At 39.1% G+C, this 22780-nt stretch overlaps 1 protein-coding gene across 1 annotated transcript in view; it reads left to right on the top strand.

The window, feature by feature from the left end:
• The first annotated feature begins 4214 nt into the window (after nucleotides 1-4214).
• The window catches only part of Hpr1 (THO complex 1-like protein Hpr1), a 384568-nt gene continuing 366002 nt past the window's right edge, over nucleotides 4215-22780 (top strand). Inside the window, exon 1 of the mRNA XM_090373371.1 lies at nucleotides 4215-4339. Within this exon, the coding sequence (XP_090229497.1) occupies nucleotides 4295-4339 (45 nt within the window). The 5' untranslated portion in view covers nucleotides 4215-4294. The remainder of the gene's footprint in view (nucleotides 4340-22780) is intronic.

Here is a 22780-nt window from a genome sequence, read left to right as displayed (position 1 = left end):
AAAGGGCTCGGGCCTGGAGGAAATTGCTTTGCCTGCCTACACGGTAGCTACGCCATTGGAAGTGTCCCATCTGCATTGAGCTTGCTCAACCCATTCAAAACCTTATAGTAGTAGTACAGTCTGTCCTCATATAGCACGATAGTTGCGTTCCTAGAAATTCTCGTGCAATGCAAAATCGTGCAATATAAACAACAGGCCCTATGGGAAAAGTAGGGTTAGGGGCGGACCACCCAAGATTGAACACACATTTGGAACCAAAACATTACCAAACACAATAAATAATCGGGTAATTTTAATCGTTATAAAATACTTACGTATTTTATAACGATTAAAATACGTAATAAAAATAATATTATATTATAATAAAGTATTTTTAGTATTTTTTAATACTAAAAAAGTATTTTTACGAAAAAAATACGTATTTTATTCGTAAAAAATTTATTATATTAAATAAAATAGTCGTAATAAAATACTTACGTATTTTATAATACGTAAGTATAAATTATAATACGTAAGTCGTAATAAAATATTGCTAATGCTTTTGCTTCTATCGTAAGCAAACTTGTTTTTTGTTTGATTTTCTATCCAAACAGATGACAGCCGTTCCATCTTTTCCAATTCTTTGTGTCTTAATCTAATGGATTTTAATTACACTTTGAGTTGTTCATGCTATAAAAATTATTTTCTCTGCATTCTTTGTAATTCTCGGCGTTGCCTCATTTAGGTCTGTAGCACGTGCAATATCACATGGTCTTTCATTTCGCTCAAAGCGTTTCACAATTTCATATTTTTTCTCTATCGACAGAAGCGGACTGGCCATAAGCCTTACGGGGGAAACCACGGTGGGCCGGAGGCCGGTGTGATTTTGGCCATAAACTGTGGTATGAGCCCACTATAAATTTTCCCGGTTAAGAATTTTTGACCCAGTCCGCCTGTTTATCGATATTGCTTCTTTTTCTCTCTGAACCTGCAGTGTCTTCGCCAGGACGCTTCCTTTTCACACCTTTTAAGTATTTTACTCATATTTAGGGAATAAAGCACAATTACAAAACGAGGAGGCACGCTTGATACACATAAACAAAGCTGCGCGCGTGTAGCAACTGAATAAACAACACCGTAAAGCCCGAGATACACTATTAATTAACACCTCGCATTTTACTAAAGCACATTTTTGGAGGTTACTACCATAAAACGATAAAAACAATTTCCAGTTGCGTTTCTGCTAGTGGAACTTGTTATAAACTGGTAGTAAACTCGATCTAATTGCATTTGCGATTATACCGACAGCTGGAATTGTGTTGGTTTTTACGTTATTATGGTGAAATGTGTTTCCCCTTCACTGATATAAAACACATAAATACATTTTCAGACTCTTCTTCATTGCTATCGTGTTGTGTTCAGTTGGGGTGATTCCGCGTTCGACTGCCATTTCTTGTATACACAAAGGCGAATCGTGTATAAGCGAATTCGGTTCGTGTTATATAAGATAACGTTCCCCTATTTATGAATCGTGTATGATCGAATTCGTGTAATGCAAACACGTGTTATACGAGGACCGACTGTAGTAGTAGTAGTAGTAGTAGCAGTGGCATTTGATGCAAGAAAGCAAGTGTATGAGCTTATGCAGCATCAGCCAAAAAAAAAAAAAAAAAAAAAAATCACACCATTCCCTCCATATGCCTGTCCGGTTCTTCCTTAAATTTATTCAACCTATCAACTTCCACAACGACAGATGGAAGTTTGTTCCAGCAATTAACCACCCGCTAACTAAAGGCAAATTTCCGCACATCTAATCAACATCTGTCTTTTCTTAATTTGAATTTATGCCCCCTTAGGTTCGTAATCTGAACAAGTGGAAGGATCCCATCAGAATTCAGCGTGCTCAACCCATTCAAGGCCTTATACACCTCAACCAGATCACCGCGCAGGTGCCTAGTCTCCATCCACTGCAATTTGCAGAACTTAAGCCTCTCTTGGTAAGAAGATCCCTTCATTCCCCTCACCAATCTTGTTGCCCTTCTCTGTACACGCTCAAGTAAATCTACATCCTTCCTAAAATGAGGCCTCCAGACCTGTACACAGTACTCAAGGCGTGGCCTGACCATTGCCTTATACAGAGGGATAATCACCTCCTTTTCCTGCTAGCGAAATTCTTATATATCATTGACAAAACCCCATGACCTGCCCTGGCAGCCTGTTTGCATGGCTCAGAAAACTTCATATCTGACTGCACAATTACTCCCAGGTCTTTTTCATTTTCTACCACCTTAAGTGTAGTACCACACAGTTGGTACGTTTCTCTGGGGTTACTTCTACCCATATGCAGTACTTTGCATTTGTCAAGGTTAAACTTCAGATGCCACTTCTTAGCCCATCTGCCCAAATTATCTAGATCCTGTTGCAGTAGCACACTGCCATTACTGTCATTAACAACCCTGTATCATCTGCAAACTTCGACATTAAGCCTGATATACCTTCATCAATATCATTGATAAATATACAAAACAACAGTGGACCTAACACCGAACCCTGTGGGACTCCACTAATAATATTAGTCCAAGAAGAGCAGCACCAATTGATTACCACCCTCTGTCGTCTCCCACTGAACCATCCTTTTATCCATTGTAGCAACTTACCCTTAATACCATTCTGCTCCAATTTGTACAATAGTCTTCCATGCGCAACAGTGTCATAAGCTTTCCTGAAATCGAAATATATGATATCAAAATTATTTTTTACATCCAGTTCCTTTGTAACCACATCGTAATGTCCTATCAAATTTGTCAGACAAGACTTTCCCTTAACAAACCCAAGCTATGTCTGAATTATTGCTGCAGTCTTGTCTAGATGATCCTGCAATGCATCTTTAACCAGTGAGTCCATTATTTTTCCCGGAACAGAAGTTAAACTAACTGGTCTGTAATTACTCGTGTCACCCTTCGATCCCCCTTTGTGAATTGGGGATACATTTGCACATCTCCAGTCCGTGGGAACCTCCCCTGAGTCCAAGGACCTCTCATAATTATGGCTAAGGGTTTGCTTAGTTGCTTTGCCGCCTCCTTTAATATAACTGGATAGACCCCATCCACGCCAGGTGTTTTTCTTATGTTTAACTTCAACAATTTCTCCTCCACTTTGCTTTCAGTTATTACAAAATCATTAAGTATCCTGCTACAATTTGATAACCTTCTGCCATTTTCAAACCTTAATAATTCCTCATGTGTGAATGTAGATGCTAATTACTCATCCAGTTTGTTTGCTATCTGAGCAGGATTATCAACAATCGAACCATCGATGTCAAGTGGACCAATCAGATTCATCCCCTTCCTTTTAGAGTTTATATAAGTAAAGAAATCCTTGCTGTTTTTCCTAGCATCTTTTGCCAAGGATTTCTCGTAATCTGCCTTCGCCTGCCTAACCTCCTTTGTGACCTGATTACAGACTAGCTTATATCTGCCATAGGCTTTTGAGTCGCTTGATAATTTATATGCATCCCACGCATTTTTCTTCTCTATTACGAGTCTCATTAGTTCATTAGATAACCATTTAGGCCTAAACCTTGAACAATATTATACACCTCACTCAGGTCACCTCGCAGGTGCCTAGTCTCCAGCTGCTGCAATTTTCATATCTTAAACATTACTTGCTAAGAGAAACCCTTTGGTCCCCTCACCAATCTCGTTGCTCTTCTCCGTACTCGTTCCAATAGCCCTATATCCTTCCTAAAATGATGCTTCCAGACCTGTAAGCAGTATTCAAGATGTGACCTGACCATTGCGTTATACAAAGCAATAATCACGTCCTCATCCCCGCTAGCAAAGTTCTTGAATATCATTAAAAAAAACCACATGAGTTGCTCTGTCAGCCTGTCTGCACTACTCTGAAAACTTCATATTGTTCTCTGGTCCATTTGTTGTTTGCTGGTCGAAAAACAAGATTTTCTGGGAGATAAAATCATACCCTTTCCGGAGACCGACTAATCCAGCCCAGTTGTGAAAAAGATCCATGAGAATTTTCCTCGCATCATTGACAGAATTCCAACTCAGTTATATTGCACCTGTTGTGGGGAGGACGGTGATTATAGTAATTGGGCTACATACCAGGGCGACCGTAAGTTTATTGTACTCTAGCGGAATATATTAAATTTGATTTTATTCCTCTAGGCGGCTATTACTTTTCGTTACTTGTTACATTTGTTTATAGTGTATAAGTGATGATAGTTCTTAACACGTTTTCTGTTTCTCGGCTTTTGAAGTACTTTGTAAATAAGTCTGCACATGATTTTTTTTAGATCATGGCCCTCGATTTGCATTCAGATACCATAAGAGTGGAAGTAACTGTAGGTACCATATCACATACTTATTGAAGCTTCTTAAATATTCTTAGTGAAGTAATTAAACGATAAACATAATTTAAAAAAAAAAATTATGTTTATGATTTTGGTCTTGAAATGTAATTTGGCTCTATTTTATTTTATTTATTTTGTTTTTTGGCAAATGGGCTGAAATATTTACTATAAAATATAATTTATATTTTATGGTAATTCTGGCCCGAATTTCCCCATGTTGGTAAAGATCTCTATCCTAGACAGTTAAGAGGTACAGAGGGATTACATTTAAGAAATTTATTATTATTATTACTAGCCATATAATGCAAGGAAGCTTGAGGCTCTTGCTGCACCAGCTAAACAAAAATTTCCAAGTTACCCTGTGAGAGAGAGAGAGAAAGAGAGAAATACGAGGGAATCACCAAGAAAAAGAAGAATAATGATATCGAGCTCAGGATTTTTCTTTTTCTTGGTGATTCCCTTGTATTTCTCTCTTTCTCTCTCTCTCACAGGGTAATATTTGTATGTAGTAGTAGTAGTAGTGGCATGTGATGCAAGAAAGCAAGTGTATGAACTTATGCAGCATTAGCCAAAAAAAAAATTCACACAACCATTCCCTCTAAATGTTTGTCCAGTTCCTCCTTAAATTTATTTAACCTATCAACTTCCACAATGACACATGGAAGTTTGTTTCAGCAATTAACCACCTGCTGGCCAAAGGCAAATTTCCACCATCCATTCTACATCTGTCGTTCCTTAATTTGAATTTATGTGATCCTTAGGTTTGTAATCTGAACCAATGGAAGAATCCCTACAGAATTCAGCATGCTCAACCCATTCAAGGACTTATACACCTCAATCAGAGCGCCTCCGTAGCCAGGTGGGAAGGAGCAGCAGTGCGTAGCACACGCTTCTTGATTAGACCGGGGTTCGAGCCCGTCACCACCAAATACGGAGGATGCGGAAAGGTCAAGGGAATGACCACCGCATATTCCTGGAGCAATATGGCCTTAGTTGCTAATGCTCCTAAAAACCAAAATAACAATAACAACAACAATAACCTCAATCAGATCACCGCGCAGGTGCCTAGTCTCCAGCACTGCAATTTGTAGAACTTAAGCCTCTCTTGGTAAGAGGATCCTTTCATTCCCCTCACCAATCTTGTTGCCCTTCTCTATACACCGCTCAAGCAAATCTACATCCTTCCTAAAATGAGGCCTCCAGACCTGTACGCAGTACTCAAGGTATGGCCTGACCATTGCCTTATACAGAGGGACAATCACCTCCTTTTCCCTGCTAGCAAAATTCCTATATATCATTGACAAAACCCCATGACTTGTCCTGGCAGCTTGTCTGCATTGTTCAGAAAACTTCATATCTGACTGCACAATTAGTCCCAGGTCTTTTTCATTTTCTACCACCTTAAGTGTAGTACCACACAGTTTGTACGTTTCTCTGAGGTTACTTTTACCCATATGCAGTACTTTGCATTTTTCAATGTTAAACTTCAGTTGCCACTTCTCAGCCCATCTGCCCAAATTTTCTAGATCCTATTGTAGTAGCATACTGCCATTACTGTCATTAACAACCCTGCCAACTTTGTATCATCTGCAAACTTCGACACTAAGCCTGACATACCTTCATCATCTAGTGAGTATGGGCTTGGCACACCCAGGGTCCTGAGCTGGATATCATCATTTTTCTCTTTCTTGGTGATTCCCTTCTATTTTTGACTCTCTCTCTCTCTCTCTCTCTCTCTCAGTGTAACTTGGGAATTTGTTTTTTTTCCTGGTGCAGCATAAGTCTCAGGCTTCCTTGCACCATATGGCTGTTAATAATAATAATAATAATCAATATCATTGATAAATATACAAAAGAACAGTGGACCCAACACCAAACCCTATGGGACTCCACTAATAACATCAGTCCACGAAGAGCAGCACCCATTGATTACCACCCTCTGTCTTCTCCCATTCAACCATCCTTTTATCCGTTGTAGCAACTTACCCTTAATACCATTCTGCTCCAATTTGTACAGTAGTCTTCCATGCGCAAGTGTCAAAAGCTTTCCTGAAATCCAAGTTTTTGATATCATATCCTTCAGGAAATGTTTTCGCTATATGGTGCAAGGAAACCAAAGCTTGGTAAAGATTTAGTTTATGGTGCACCCTTCAAAATAGCGGCGAGGAAAAGAGGGGGGAAAGCAGTGATTATCGGATTGTGACTCCGCCCGCTCACTGCGTTCCCACTATTCTCCTCGGCCGACGGATGTCAAGTGACATGCGGATGGCACGTGGCACAGCAACAAATATGTTGGCTGAAAACAGGATAAATCCAATAATTTTAAAAATTCAAGTTACAAAAATACACGTTCTTCGTGGATCACAAAATGTCACGTGACATTTGAATAAGTCGGATAGAGCCGAAAAGAAGAAAAAATAAAGGGGCAAAAGGTAATTTTTGTGAAAGAAAAGAAACAGCAAATGAACAATTATTAAAAATAAAACAAACAAAAATTCATGTTTTTCTAAGCTATATTTTACGAGCATTAACAATGAGATTGGCTGAAAATGAAAAAAGAAAAAGACAGAACAGTAATTTTTAAGGAAATTTCACGATAGAAATGGAAAAGCAAATCAATTTTTATTGTAGTTCAACAACATGGCAAATTAAAAATAGAACGAACGGGAAATGGCAATCTTTTAAAAAGAAAGTAACAAAAATGCATGTTATTTGGGGACTGCAATATGTCACGAGACATCACAAAAGCAGAGCTGAAATGAAGAAGAAAACGAAAAGCAGCAATTTTTTAAAAAACAAGTAACAAAAATTCACATGACATGCAACCACTGCTGCTTCTCGCCTGTACATTACTAGAATGTTTCGCGAGCATTAACAATGAGAATTGCTGATGCGAGAGAATAAATGCCTTTTTTTTTGTTTTAATTTTTGGTGGGGGCTGCCACCCCCTAACCCCTGCTTTCCCCCACAAAATTGGAGCTGTACCTTCAAAATGTAAGGAAGATTGGATCTCACCATGATGTTCATCATAACCTCAAAATTCATCAGTCATACTGCATGATGAAGAGATGGAGAAGGGTTGACCTGAACTTAGCTCTGGAGACTAAACATGGGTTCCACTACTTCAAGCCTCCAATAAGCAAAATGGTGGTATTTCACCAGTTGATGAGAGTCATCTACCACCTAGTAATGCCTAGTAACATAGAGGGGCCAGCATTCCTTCATGTGGTGTGGGTGCCACACCTCAGCCCCTGCTTACGTTGGTTCACACCTGGGTGGTCACTGCCAGTGTGCTTGTGCATGGACAAGCAGAAGATTTGGCTGTCACAGACCGTCTGGACTTCGCCGAAATTGGGTCGAATTGACTTAAATGTCACCCGATTATTATTATTATTGTTGCTCTTATATTATTTCTCCCTGATTGGGGGATTCCACTCTGTGACGGGTACTGCTACCAAGTACACAGGGTGGTTGTAATGTCTGGTGTTACTGTTGGTCGAGGAAATCTCTGATTATCCTACAGGTGTTCAGGATTGCGACTTTCTGCAGTTCCTTGTAGGTGTTGTCTGGGAGACCTATTGCTAACAATCTTGATTTTTGTTTCGGGGAAAATAATTGAGTTAGCATTAGCATTAGTAGAGGCATATGATGCAAGAAAGCAAGCTTATACAGCATCAGTCAAAAAAAAAAGAAAGAAAAAAAACCCCTTCCCATTTCACCCGTCCATTCGCTCCAAATGTTTGTCTAGTTCGGCTTTGAATTTATTTAAGCTGACCACTTCTACAACAACAGATGGAAGTTTGTTCCAGCAATCAACCACATGCTGGCTAAAGGGAAACTTCCACACATCTATTTTACAACTGTCTTTTCTCAATTTGAATATATATCCCCTCAGGCGATTAATCTGGGCAAGAGGTAGAATCCCATCAGCATTGAGCTTGCTCAAACCATTCAAGACCTTATACATCTCAATCAGATCACCTCGCAGGTGCCTAGTCACCAGACACTATAATTTACAAATCATAAGCCTTTCTTTGTGAATGGAACCCTTTGTTCCATTCACTAATCTTGTTGCCCTTCTCTGTACTCGTTCCATCAGCTCCACATCCTTCCTAAAATGAAGCCTCCAGATCTGTATACAGTACTCTTTGCGTGGCCTGACCATTGCCTTATACAAGGGGATAAACACCTCCTTATTCCTGCTAGAAAAATTACTGTATATCATTGACAAGACACCATGAGCTACTCTTGCAGTACCTGGTTTTGGCACATTATAGCCTTAGTTGCTAATGCGCCAATAAAACCCAACAACCAACCAACTCCTGCAGACTGTTTGCACTGCTCAGAAAACTTCATATCTGACTGCACAATTTTCCCCAGGTCCTTTTCATTCTCTACCACCTTGAGTGTAGTACCACACACACTTGATATGTTACTCTGGGGTTACTGCTACCCATATGCAGTACCTTACATTTGTGAATGTTAAACTTCAGTTGCCACCTGTTAGCCCATCTGCTCAATGTTTCTTGATCCTCTTGCAGTAGTGTCTGTCATTAACAACCTTGCCAACCTTTGTATTGTCTGCAAACTTTGATGTTAAGCCGGATATACCTTCATCAATATCATTAAAAAATACAGAAAACAACAATGGACCCATTGCTGAACCCTGGGGTACTCCACTAATAACATTAGTCCAGAAAGAGCACTGTCCATTGATTACCACTCTGTCTTTTCCCACTCACCAATTCCTTTATCCCTAGCAGCATTTTGCCCTTAAAGCTATACTGCTCCAATATGTACAGTAGTCTTCCATGTGCAACAGTATCAAAATCTGGCGAAGGTAAAGAAAGCCAACACGAGAACGACAAGAAACGTCGGATAACTTACGCAGAAAATTAGTTTCCCGATATGGCACTCTATCGCTGCTCGATTGGTAAACGGATGGTAGATGTTATCAGTGTAGAGCAAAGTCTAGAACGATATAGTGATTTACAGGTAGGCGTGGCAAATGATGTGCTGATTGGTGTGTTAACGCAACACATGATAACATTGGTTTAGTAGCACTCAGAAGCACTAATGGTAACTTGCCCTAATTGCACATGCTTTAATGAACGCTTTCCATAATGGTGAAAAAAGGTCAGGTTACTTCCACGTGAATCCCATGGGAGCTTGAACCCCTCCTGAAGTGGAGGGGGGTAACAACCTTTTTTCTTTAGAATCACGGGTGGACTAGCACCTAAATTGTTTATTAACAAAATATAATTTTTTTTTACTGTACTTTTATTTTTAATGACACTCGTGGATAAACACATCATAACGTCAATCAACACCTCAATAGCTATTCACTATATATATATATTGTGTCCTTATTGAAGATTATGATAATGATATCTGGTAAAGTTTACAGTATTAGGTATTTGTCAGTTGTGCAACGTGAATGCCATTGTACATAGGGCAATTAGACATTAAATGTGCATGAAATTATATTGGTCGATTTTATTTAATTAAATGGTATTTATCTGTAGGGAATTAGGTGTATATGGACCAGGCTACCAAGTTAGCAAATGTAAACGAGCTTTAGCCTGGGAGACCTATAAACATTATATTAATGAAAGGTATTAAAAATAATATGATGCTAAATAATGAAAATAACAATAAAAATGATAATAAACAATGTAAATTGTAAATAACATTCCCTCACTTGGCCATCTGTCTGCTACTTCATCGGGGGCTTTGAGCAGAACGATAGCCAGTCTAAAGGAATGTCTCATACCTACCTGTTTCTGTTGTCCCCATACCCGTTTTGCCAGTTATTAATTTTTAAGTGATAGTATTAAACTTAAAATTAATAGAAATTTAATGAGAAAGGAAAATATGTTTAGTTTAATTTTCGTAAAATTTTTAAATTTTGCCAACGTAGTGTCAGAAACAGCAAACTGGGATAGGTTACACAAAGCCCAGTGGGTATGTATCAGAATAAATGAGAAAGGTTCTTACTTCGTTCTTGTTCTGTGGTGGTCAGACTGAAAAGGGAGTCAATTCCCGCCTTCTGGTTGTTTTATATGTTGATATGATTATACTGCGCAGACTCACCTTTTGTAGATTATGATGTGATGGTGAAATTGCTGTAGGCAATATATCCTGTGTCAGTGCAAGTGTTTTGAAAGCCATGAGAGGGTTTATATTTGTGCTTGTGTGCGGGGGGGGGGTGGTTCTGATGTTGGAAGGAACCTATATAAATGAAATGATGTGTTTATATCAGTAAAATATGTGTTGGAAAATACAAGAAGTATGTTAATAAAAATGGGTTGCTATCCCCTGGACAGGGCCGGTATAGCTTTTCTAAGGCATAACGACCCGTGTTTGTCCGGGCAGATAGCTATGTACATATTTACAGCCTCCTTCAATGTGAATTTTCACCCTGTGTCACTAGATTTTATACTGTATTAAAATGAAGGGATATAAACGCTATGTGTATAGTATATCTTAGGCACAATTATTTTGTTGTTGGGAGTTCGTTTCCGGTGATAATTTCCCATTATTTAGATTGTCTGATTTAGGATCGTTCTGCTCAAAACCCCCGATGAAGTAGCAGACAGATGGCCAAGTGAGGGAATGTTATTTGCAATTTACATTGTTTATTATCATTTTTATTGTTATTTTCATTATTTAGCATCATATTATTTTTAATACCTTTCATTAATATAACGTTTATAGACCTCCCAGGCTAAAGTTAGTTAACATTTGCTAACTTGGTAGCCTGGTCCATATACACCTAATTCCCTACAGATAAATACCATTTAATTAAATAAAATCGAGCAATATATATATATATAAAGAATCTTTCTTTCTTTTCCTATTATTTCCTAAACTAACGTTTCAGGTTAGGTCACGAAATATAACGAAACCTTTTCTATTATTTCCGAACCTACTATTTAAGGTCAGGTTACGAAATATAATGAAAAATAAAGCAACCTTTTCTTTTTTCATAACCAAATCTAAATCAACAATATAGTAAAAACACTCTGAACTCCAAAAATCTGCCTTTAATAATGAGGAAAAAACATAACCAAGAACATAAAAATGAACAAAACAAAACATTTATTAATTTAGTTTTCATCAAAAAATCAACCAACGTGTTATTTTCCTTACAAATTTCTTCTATCTTTAAAAGATTCATCGCTACTATTACCTGTTTACCGTTCATCACAAAACTATTATGCACCGTTTTTTACTCATAAATACACATTATAATGCCAACCAATGACTACACAGTAGCTTGTCATCTCTGTCGTGCCCACCAACAATCATTTCATTGTTTGCCACACCTACCTGTCAATTAATAATCCTCAGTTTCTGCTCCAGACCGATAACACCTACCGTCTGTTTACCGAGCGAGCAGCGCTAGAGTTGGGTGTCGGGAAACTAATTTTCCACGTAAGTTATCCAATATTTCTCGTTGGTTTTCTTTACCTTAGCCCAAAATCTTTCCTAAGATCCAAGTATATGATATCAAAATTATTTTTTACATCCAGTTCCTTTGTGACCACATCATAGTATCCAATCAAATCAGTCAGACAAGACTTTCCCTTAACAAACCATGCTGTGTACAAACTATAACCAAATGTTGTTTAGATGATCCTGCAGTGTTTCTTTAAGCAGCGCCTCCATTAATTTCCCTAGAACAGAAGTTAAACTAATAGGTCTGTAATTACTTGTCACCCTTTGATCCTCCTTCGTGAATTGGAGTCATATTTGCACATCTCCCATCCATGGGTACTTCCCCTGAGTCCAAGGAAACTCTCATAATTATGGCTAACTTGCTTACTTCCTTTGCTGCCTCCTTTAATATAACTGGATAGATCCTGTCCACCCCAAATGCCTTTTTTTTTGTTTATCTTCAAGAATGTCTCCTCCACTTTGCTCTCAGTTATTAAAAAAATCATTTAACTCACTACCATAGTTTAATACACCTAGGGTATTCCCCTCCCTGAATAACTCCTCATGTGTAAATGTAGATGCAAAATACTCATTCAGTTTGTTAGCTACTGGAGCAGGATCATCAACAGTTGAATCATTGATATCAAGTGGACCAATCTGATTCATCCCCTTCATTCTAGAGTTTACATAAGTAAAGGACTCTTTGCTGTTTTTCTTTGCATCCTTTGCCAAATATTTCTCATAATCTGCCTTTGCATGCCTCCTTTGTGACTTGATTACAGACCAGCAAATATCTTCCATAGGCTTCTGTGTCACCTGCTAATTTATATGTATCACATGCATTTTTCTTCTCTGCCACATGTCTCATTAGTTTATCTGACATGCATTTAGGCCTAAACCTTGAACAATATATATATTGGTTTGTATGTAAAGCCTAGTAGCTTCCAAGATTAATTCTTAGATTAATCAAGATTAATGCTTCCAATTAAGAATTTTCTGTTTGTAACATCATCAGTTGATTCCACTGTATAGGCTTTAAAAACTGTCTCAGAACTCCGTAGTCACATTTATGAAAGCAAAATCCTTTCCCTTTACTGCAGATTCTTAATACATGAACAATAACTACTGATAATCAAATCGTACTATTTACGCACAACATTTGCTCAGGCATTGTCTGCAGTAGACGATGAGAAAAATTTTATGTTAAGAGACTTTTGGAAATCTTACAATATTTACCACGCCATCTTAAACATTAATAAGGCCTGGGCGAAAATTCCTAAACAGTGTTTAAATGGCACATGGAAGACAATATGCCCACGGCACATAAAAGGCTTTGAAGGATTTGAAAAAGACGAATCATTTGAAGCGGTTAAAATAAGATTGTAAAGGTTGCAGAGCTACTTCAGTTGGAGATTGATGCCAAAATCTGGTCTGAGCAGCAAAGCAAAAGGCTCAAGATAATGGGAGTGCTGTGGCTCAGGAGAGAACTGAGGTCTTTGTTTGTAAGGAGTGTAAGGAAATCAGGCAACAACTCAGCGTCGTTATGGGCCTATATGAGAGCTTGAAGGACAGTGTGGATGCCCTCAAAGGATCTAAATTGAGGGGCCCATCAAGCTCTCAGCTGCCCACATTAACGCCAGAGCTTGCACTTGATCAACTCGCAACACAGCGGCTGCCCCCAAGGCAGAATGCACTGGTCCCACAGGAACTAGTAGTTGATGGTGACTATTGTCAGGGAAACGGGGGAACATGGTATGTAAAAAGGATAGGTGGAACAGGACCAGGATATGTCTGCCAGGGGCAAAGGTTGATGACGTTGTAGAGTCGATATCATCTTTTCAGGGCACAAAGGGTGATATTGTTGTACACGTTGGCACTAATGATATTAAGAGTTGGGAGAACGGTGGACTTACTTAACAAGTACAGGTCACTGTTGAAAAAAAAAGCTGTGAATTAGGGTTGAATTTGAAAGTGTCTGCAATTCTGCCCAGACACGATAGGAGGGAGTATATGATGAGAGCCCCGGCAACCCAAAGGTCGCGGGTTCGATTCCCGACTCGGGCTTGGATCAGAGCACTGCAAAAACCTTGGGAGGTGCAATATGGCCACAGAAGCCGATGCGCCAACAACTACCAAAATCAAATCAAATCAAATCATGATGAGAGCCTTGTCAATCAATTCGGCCCTGGAAAGATTGTGTAAGGCTCAAGGGGTAGAATTTTTTCAGCCTGGTCTGTACTTGTTAACAGGAGAGGCTGCTTCTAAAGGGATGGGATACAATTAAATAGAAAGGGTGCAAGAATATTTGCTGATGCTATCGAGGCAGTGATAGGTGTGTCGGAAAACTGCTAGCTTGGGGGGGGGGATACAAGTACTAATAGATTAACAGTAGCCACTGTTAATCTATTAGTACTTGTATCTGAAAGTGATTCTTGCACTGGTTCTATTGGAATGAGCAGCAGCCTGGATAACTCAAGGAGGTAACTACCATCAGAGGAAGGGTTTTTCTTTCGTAAAGGCGACTATGATGGTCTGAGACAGTATTTAAATTCTATACAGTGGGACCAACTGATGATGTTACCAACAGCAAACTTAAAATGGGAGGCATTCAAGGAACTAATCTTGGAGGCTACCAGGCTTTACATACCAACTAAGAAATATTGTTCAAGGTTTAGGCCTAAATGGTTGTCAGATGAACTAATGAGACATGTGGCAGAGAAGAAAAATGCATGGGATACATACAAATTAATGGGTGACATGGAAGCCTATGATAGATATAAGTTGGTCTGTAACCAAGTCACAAAGGAGATTAGGCAGGCAAAGGCAGACTACGAAAAATCCTTGGCAAAGGATGCAAAGAAAAACAGAAAAGAGTTCTTTACATATTTAAACTCAAGAAGGAAAGGGATGAATCAGATTGGTCCACTGGATATTGATGGTTCAACAGTTGAGGATCCTGCTCAGGTGGCTAACAATTTAAACGAGTATTTTGCATCTACATTCACGCATGAGGAGTTATTCAGGAAGGAGAATGATGTAGGTAAAGTAAACATTGGCAGTGAGCTGGATGATTTTGTAATAACTGAGAGGAAAGTGGAGGAGAGATTGTTGAGGATAAACATAAAAAAGGCACCTGGGGTGGATGGGATCTATCCAGTTATATTAAAGGAGGCAGCAAAGGAAGTAAGCAAGCCCCTAGCCATAATTATGAGAGCTTCTTTGGACTCAGGGGAGGTACCCATAGACTGGAGATGTGCAAATGTAACCCCAATTCACAAAGGAGGATCACAGGCTGACACAAGTAATTATAGACCTGTTAGTTTAACTTCTGTTCCAGGTAAATTAATGGAGGCACTGGTTAAAGAAGCACTACAGGATCATCTAGACAAGAATTCAGTTATAGCTCAGACGCAGCATGGTTTTGTTAAGGGCAGGTCTTGCCTGACCAATTTGATTGGATACTATGATGTAGTCACAAAAGAACTGGATGCAGGGAATAACTTTGATATTATATATTTGGATCTTAGAAAGGCTTTTGATACTGTTGCACATGGAAGACTGCTGCACAAATTGGAGCAGTGTGGCATTGGAGGCAAATTGCTGCTATGGATAAGGGGATGGTTGAGTGGCAGAAGACAGAGAGTGGTAATCAATGGACACTGCTCAACATGGAATAATGTTATTAGTGGAGTTCCTCAGGGTTCAGTGTTGGGTCCGTTGTTGTTTTCGGTGTTTATGAATGATATTGATGATGGGATATCAAGTTTAATGTCCAAGTTTGCAGATGATACAAAGGTTGGCAGGGTTGTTAAGGACATTACTGACGCTATGCTGCTGCAACAGGATCTGGAAAGGTTGAACAGATGGGCTGAGAGGTGGCAAATGAAGTTTAACATTGACAAATGTAAAGTACTACATATGGGAAACAGTAACCCCAGAGCAACGTATCAACTCTGCGGTACTACACTGACAGTGGTGGAGAATGAAAAGGACCTGGGGATAATTGTGCAGACAGATATGAAGTTCTCTGAGCAGTGCAGACGAGCTGCAAGAGTAGCTCATGGTGTCTTGTCAATGATAAAGAGGAATTTTTCTAGCAGGGATAAGGAGGTGATTATTCCCTTGTATAAGGCAATGGTTAGGCCACATCTTGAGTACTGTATACAGGTCTGGAGGCCTCATTTCAGGAAGGATGTGGAGCTGCTGGAACGGGTACAGAGAAGGGCAACAAGATTAGTGAATGGAACAAAGGGTTGCTCTTACGAAGAAAGGCTTAAGTTTTGCAAATTACAGAGTCTGGAGACTAGGCACCGGAGAGGTGATCTGATAGAGGTGTATAAGGCTTTGAATGGTTTGAGCATGCTCAATGCCAATGGGATTTTTCATCTTGCTCAGAATAATCAGCTCAGAGGGCATAAATTCAAATTGAGGAAGGACGGATGTCGGATAGATGTGTGGAAATTTGCCTTTGGCCAGCGGGTGGTTGGTTGGTGGAACCGACTTCCATCACTTGTTGTTGAAGTTGATAGCCTAAACAAATTTAAAGCTCAACTGGACAGGTATTTCGAACGAACGGAGGGGTGAAATGGGAGTGGTGTGTGTGTTTTTTTTTTTTTTTTTTTGGCTGATGCTGAATAAGCTTGCTTTCTTGCATCATATGCCTCTACTAATGCTAATGCTAATTGCTGTACAAGAAAACACATGGGTTGTGTTAGGTTAGCTAAGAATAGGAACAGGTGCATGTATACCGTGTACACCAATTGGTAAATAAATTTGATGAATTTGAGGTATTGCTCAAAACATCAAAGGCAGATATTGTTGGGATATCAGAGACGTGGTGTCACACAGATATAAGGGATGCAGAACTGCAATTTGGGGAGTACAACGTCTACAGAAAGGATAGACAGGATAGGAAGGGGGGAGGGGTTATGCTATTAGTTAAGAAACACATAAAAACCAAGGAAGTGAAGCCAGTCGACATCGCTGGACAGTGCAGTGTTGAGTCAGTTTGGTGTGACATAAGCATTGGGAGATCAAAATTGAGAGTAGGAGTGAGCTATAGGGGTAATGACTCTGATGAGTATAATAAGGAACTGTACAGGGAAATAGAGTGGGCCAGATATTGACTAGAATTTTCCAGATATTGACTAGAATTTTTGGGTTGGTCACTCACACACTAGCAAGGCTTTTGTGGATTTATTGGATGATTGTTTTCTACATCAGCATCTTCGTTAGGCAACTAGAGGGAGTAATACTCTTGATCTGGTTATCAGTAGTGATTCTTCTTGCATTAAGAATCTGCAGATTAAGGAACCACTAGGTGGCAGTGATCACAGTGTGCTGAAGTGGGATTTACTCAAAGAGGTAACTACCATCAGGGGTAAAGAGAAGGGTTTTTGCTTTCGTAAAGGCGACTACAATGGTCTGAGACAGTATTTAAATTCTATACAGTGGGACCAACTGATGATGTTACTAACAGCAAATTCAAAATGGGAAGCATTCAAAGAATTTATCTTGGAAGCTACTAGGCTTTATATACAAACTAAGAAATATTGTTCAAGGTTTAGGCCTAAATGGATGTCTGATGAACTAATGAGACATATGGCAGAGAAGAAAAATGAATGGGATCAATATAAATTAATGGGTGACATGGAAGCCTATGAAAGATATAAGCTGGTCTATAACCAAGTCACAAAGGAGATTAGGCAGACAAAGGCAGATTATGAGAAATCATTGGCAAAGGATGCAAAGAAAAACAGAAAAGAGTTCTTTACCTATGTAAACTCTAGAAGGAAAGGGATGAATCAGATTGGTCCACTGGATATTGATGGTTCAATTGTTGATGATCCTTCTCAGGTGACTAACAAACTAAACGAGTATTTTGCATTTATATTCACACATGAAGAGATATTCAGGAAGGGGAATGCCAGAGGTGAAGTAATCTCTGGCAGTGAGCTAGATGATTTTGTAATAACTGAGAGGAAAGCGGAGTAGAAATTGTTGAGGATAAACATAATAAAGGCACCTGGGGTGGATGGGATCTATCCAGTTATATTAAAGGAGGCAGCAAAGGAAGGAAGCAAACACTTAGCCATAATTATGAGAGCTTCTTTGGACTCTGGGGAGGTACCCATAGACGGGAGAAGTGCAAATGTGACCCCAATTCACAAAAGAGGATCAAAGCCTGACACAAGTAATTATAGACCTGTGAGTTTAACTTCTGTTCCAGGAAAATTAATGGAGGCAGTGATTAAAGACGCACTGCAGGATCATCTAGAGAAGATTTCAGTTATAGCTCGGACACAGCATGGTTTTGTTAAGGGGAAGTCTTGCCTGATCGATATGTTTGATACTATGATGCAGTCACAAAAGAATTGGATGCAGGGAATAACTTTGATATTATATATTTGGATCTTAGAAAGGCTTTTGATACTGTTGCACATGGAAGACTGCTGCACAAATTGGAGCAGTGTGGCATTGGAGGCAAATTGCTGCTATGGATGAAGGGATAGTAGAGGGGGGGGGGAGACAGAGAGTGGTAATCAATGGACGCTGCTCATTGTGGACTAATGTTATTAGTGGAGTCCCTCAGGGTTCAGTGTTGGGTCCATTGTTGTTTTCTGTATTTATAAATGATATTTACGATGGTATATCAAGCTATCAAGCTTAATGTCCAAGTTTGCAGATGATACACATGTTGGCAGAGTTGTTAAGGACACTATTGACAGTATGCTGCTGCAACAGGATCTGGAAAGGTTGAGCAGATGGGCTGAGAGGTGGCAAATGAAGTTTAACATTGACAAATGTAAAGTACTACATATGGGAAACAGTAACCCTAGAGTAACGTATCAACTCTGTCGTGCTACACTGACAGTGGTAGAGAATGAAAATGACCTGGGGGTAATTGTGCAGGCAGATATGAAGTTTTCTGAGGAGTGCAGATGGGCTGCAAGAGTAGCTCATGGTGTCTTGTCAATGATATACAGGAATTTTTTTAGCAGGGATTAGGAGGTGATTATTCCCTTGTATAAGGCAATGGTCAGGCCACACCTTGAGTACTGTATACAGGTCTGGAGGCCTCATTTCAAGAAGGATGTAGAGCTGCTGGAATGAGTACAGAGATGGGCAACAAGATTAGTGAATGGAACAAAGTGTTGCTCTTACAAAGAAAGGCTTAAGTTTTGCAAATTACAGTGTCTGGAGACTAGGCACCGGCGAGGTGATCTGATTGAAGTATATAAAGCCTTGAATGGTTTGAGCATGCTCGATGCTGCTGGGATTCTTCCTCTTGCTGAGAATAATCACCTGAGAGGGCATAAATTCAAATTGAGGAAAGACAGATGTAGGATAGATGTGCGGAAATTTGCCTTTAGCCAGTGGGTAGTTGGTTGGTGGAACAGACTTCCATCCCTTGTTGTGGAAGTTGATAGCCTAAATAAATTTAAGGCTCAGCTGGACATGTATTTCGAATGAATGGAGGAGTGAAATGGGAGTGGTTTTTTTTGGCTGATGCTGCATAAACTTGCTTTCTTGTATCATATGCCTCTACTAATGTTATTAGTGTAGTCCCCCAGGCTTCAGTGCAGGGCCCATTGTCGTATTCAGTATTTGTTAATGGTATTGATTAAGGTATATCTGGCTTAATGTCTACGTTTGCAGATGATAAGAGGTTGATTGGGTGGTTAACAACAGTAATCACACTGAGTTACTGCAACAAGGTTTAGGAAAATTAGATTGGTGGGCTGAGAAATGGTGGTTGAAGTTTGAAGTTGTTAAATGCAAGGTACTGCATATGGGTTGTAGTAATCCCAGAGTAAGTTGTCAATTATGTGGTACTACACTGAGGGTAGTGGAAAATACTTGGGGGTAATTGTGTGGTCAGATATGACACCATAAAACACCAACCAATGTTTAAACCACAATTTCCATTTTTCAACCCATTGCTTAATTTTTTCCAGATTTTGTTGGAGTAGAATACTTTGATTTCTGTAATTAATCATTTGCAGACTTTTGTATCATCAACAAACTTGGAGATTAACACTGATATGTTTACATCAGTATTTTTAATAAATGTTAAATACTGTTAGGTGCCGAACACTGAACCCTGAGTGTCTGCACATAAAATTAGTCCATGAAGAGCAATGTCCATTTATAACTACTCAGTCATCCCTTTATATATATCAGTAACCTCCCCCCTCCCAAGTGCAACACCATTTTAGCCTGTACAGCAATCATTAATGTGCGAAAGTATATAAAGCTTTACAGAAGTGCATTATCAAAATTATTATTTTTTGTGACTAAGTCATAATATCTAATTATGTTGGTCAGGCAAGATCTCCTCTTAACAAATCCATGCTATGATTATCATATAATTGGATTCCTGTCAAGATGATTTTGCATTGCTTTTTTAATAACCAGCTCTGTTATTTTCCTTATTACAAACATTGTGCTTACATTGGACTAATGTTATTGGTGGAGTCCCACAGAGTTTGGTGTTAGGTCCACTGTTGTTTTGTATATTTATCAATGATATTGATGAAGGTATATCAGGCTTAATGTCGAAGTTTGCAGATGATACAAAGGTTGGCAGGGTTGTTAATGACAGTAATCGCAGTGTGCTACTGCAACAGGATCTAGATAATTTGGGCAGATGGGCTAAGAAGTGGCAACTGAAGTTTAACCTTGACAAATGCAAAGTACTGCATATGGGTAGAAGTAACCCCAGAGAAACGTACCAACTGTGTGGTACTACACTTAAGGTGGTAGAAAATGAAAAAGACCTGGGAGTAATTGTGCAGTCAGATATGAACGTTTTCTGAGCAATGCAGACAGGCTTCCAGTGCAGGTCATGGGGTTTTGTCAATGATATATAGGAATTTTGCTAGCAGGGAAAAGGAGGTGATTATTCCTCTGTATAAGGCAATGGTCAGGCCACGCCTTGAGTACTGCGTACAGGTCTGGAGGCCTCATTTTAGGAAGGATGTAGATTTACTTGAGCGTGTACAGAGAAGGGCAACAAGATTGGTGAGGGGAATGAAGGGATCCTCTTACCAAGAGAGGCTTAAGTTCTGAAAATTGCAGTGGCTGGAGACTAGGCACCTGCGTGGTGATCTGATTGGGGTGTATAAGGCCTTGAATGGGTTGAACACGCTGAATTCTGATGGAATCCTTCCACTTGTTCAGATTACGAACCTAAGGGGGCATAAATTCAAATTAAGAAAAGACAGATGTAGATTAGATGTGCAGAAATTTGCCTTTAGCCAGTGGGTGGTTAATTGCTGGAACAAACTTCCATCTATCATTGTGGAAGTTGATAGGTTGAATAAATTTAAGGAGGAACTGGACAGGCATTTGGAGGGAATGGTGTGATTTTTTTTTTTTTTTTTTTGGCTGATGCTGCATAAGCTCATACACTTGCTTTCTTGCATCAAATGCCGCTACTACTACTACTTCTCTGTAATCATTTACTTGGCCCTTCAATGTTAGAATTTGTTAAATGTGTTTCAATCTGCATTGTTAAATATTTTTTAATTTTTTAAGTGTAGCTGTAAAATAATAAAAGATAATAAAAAAAATAATAATATATATAAAGTTTGTTATTTGGTTTTTAGAAGCATTAGCAACTAAGGCCATATTGCTCCAGGGATATGCGGTGGTCATTCCCTGACCTTTCCGCATCCTCCGTATTTGGTGGTCAAGGGCTCGAACCCCCGGTTTAATCAAGAAGCATGTGCTACAGACTGCTGCTCCTGCCCACCTGGCTACAGAGGCGCCTATATATATAAAGTCAAGCTTGATACACTAAATAATATTGCATTCTTGACTTTTGGATCCAACTTTGGGAGGAAATAGGTTTAAATTGTTTGTCTAATTTCTACTTCAGGAACCCAATAAACCATTTAAAACTGAATAAATAGTGTGGGAGTGCTGTTGGTGTAATTTGATTATTTTTGCAATTTATGTAATAATTGTACAATGTTATAATTTTGAAAATTTTTGAGCTTATGTTTACTTCATTTGAGCAATATTTTAAGGGGTAGGATTGGGTTGTGAATATATACTGACATGGAATTTCTCATCTCACAAACTGTGTCATGAAATAGTTTTTACTGAAAATGTGCCAGTATGCCGGTACCATTGTATACTTTGGGAGGGGATTGACACTGAATTTGAGCATGATCATGCAGAATGTGAAAAGGTACGGGGTATGATTTCAACACGCATTTTTTCTTCCAGCAGATGCAGTTGGTATACTTTATTTCTTCATTTTTACAATGTGTGCTGTGCACTCAACATATTGTTTCAGATAATGAGCTTTTTGTTTAGCTTCCCTGTAGTTCATTCTTGAGAGTCGTTATCAAGTGGTGCGATCGTTGGTAATCCTCTGCTGCTTTTTCATTACAGCTGTCATCTAGTATGTTTACTATCCAATCATTGTGTCTCCAGTGATGTCCTAGGAACTGCATCTTCCTCTTTATTATGGTTTTCTTGATTGTTCTTTGTTCCCCAGCTACTTTGAGAACTTCATTCATCTTTTTGTCTGTCCAGTTGATTTTCATCAGTGTTCTCCAGCAAAAAATCCAAAATGCTTTGTTGGAGAACCATGTTTCACATCTATACAGCAGTATACCTCCATATATAACTTTTAACAAATCCATTCTTCTTTTCTTTGTTTATCTTGCTTGCAGTAAATGATTTCTTTTTTCTTAAGTGCTTCTTTCGCTAGAGCAATTCTTCTTTTTATTTCTAAATGGCTTTTGCCATCCAAGATATACAAATGAAATTACTTTAGCATTAGCAAAGGCACATGATGCAAGAAAGCAAGCTTATATAGCATCAGTCAAAAAAAAAACAAACACACACCCTTCTCATTTCACCTGTCCACTCGCTCCGGTGCCTCCGTAGCCAGGTGGGCAGGAGCAGCAGTGCGTAGCACACGCTTCTTGATTAGACCAGGGTTCGAGCCCATGACCACCAGATATGGAGGATGCG

This window comes from Mastigoproctus giganteus, chromosome 5, assembly GCF_048544385.1.
Source record: "Mastigoproctus giganteus isolate SK-2022 chromosome 5, ASM4854438v1, whole genome shotgun sequence".
NCBI classification, from domain to species: Eukaryota; Metazoa; Arthropoda; class Arachnida; order Uropygi; family Thelyphonidae; genus Mastigoproctus; species Mastigoproctus giganteus.
Note: the sequence above shows the minus strand (reverse complement) of the source record. Positions and strands in the feature narration are given on the sequence as shown.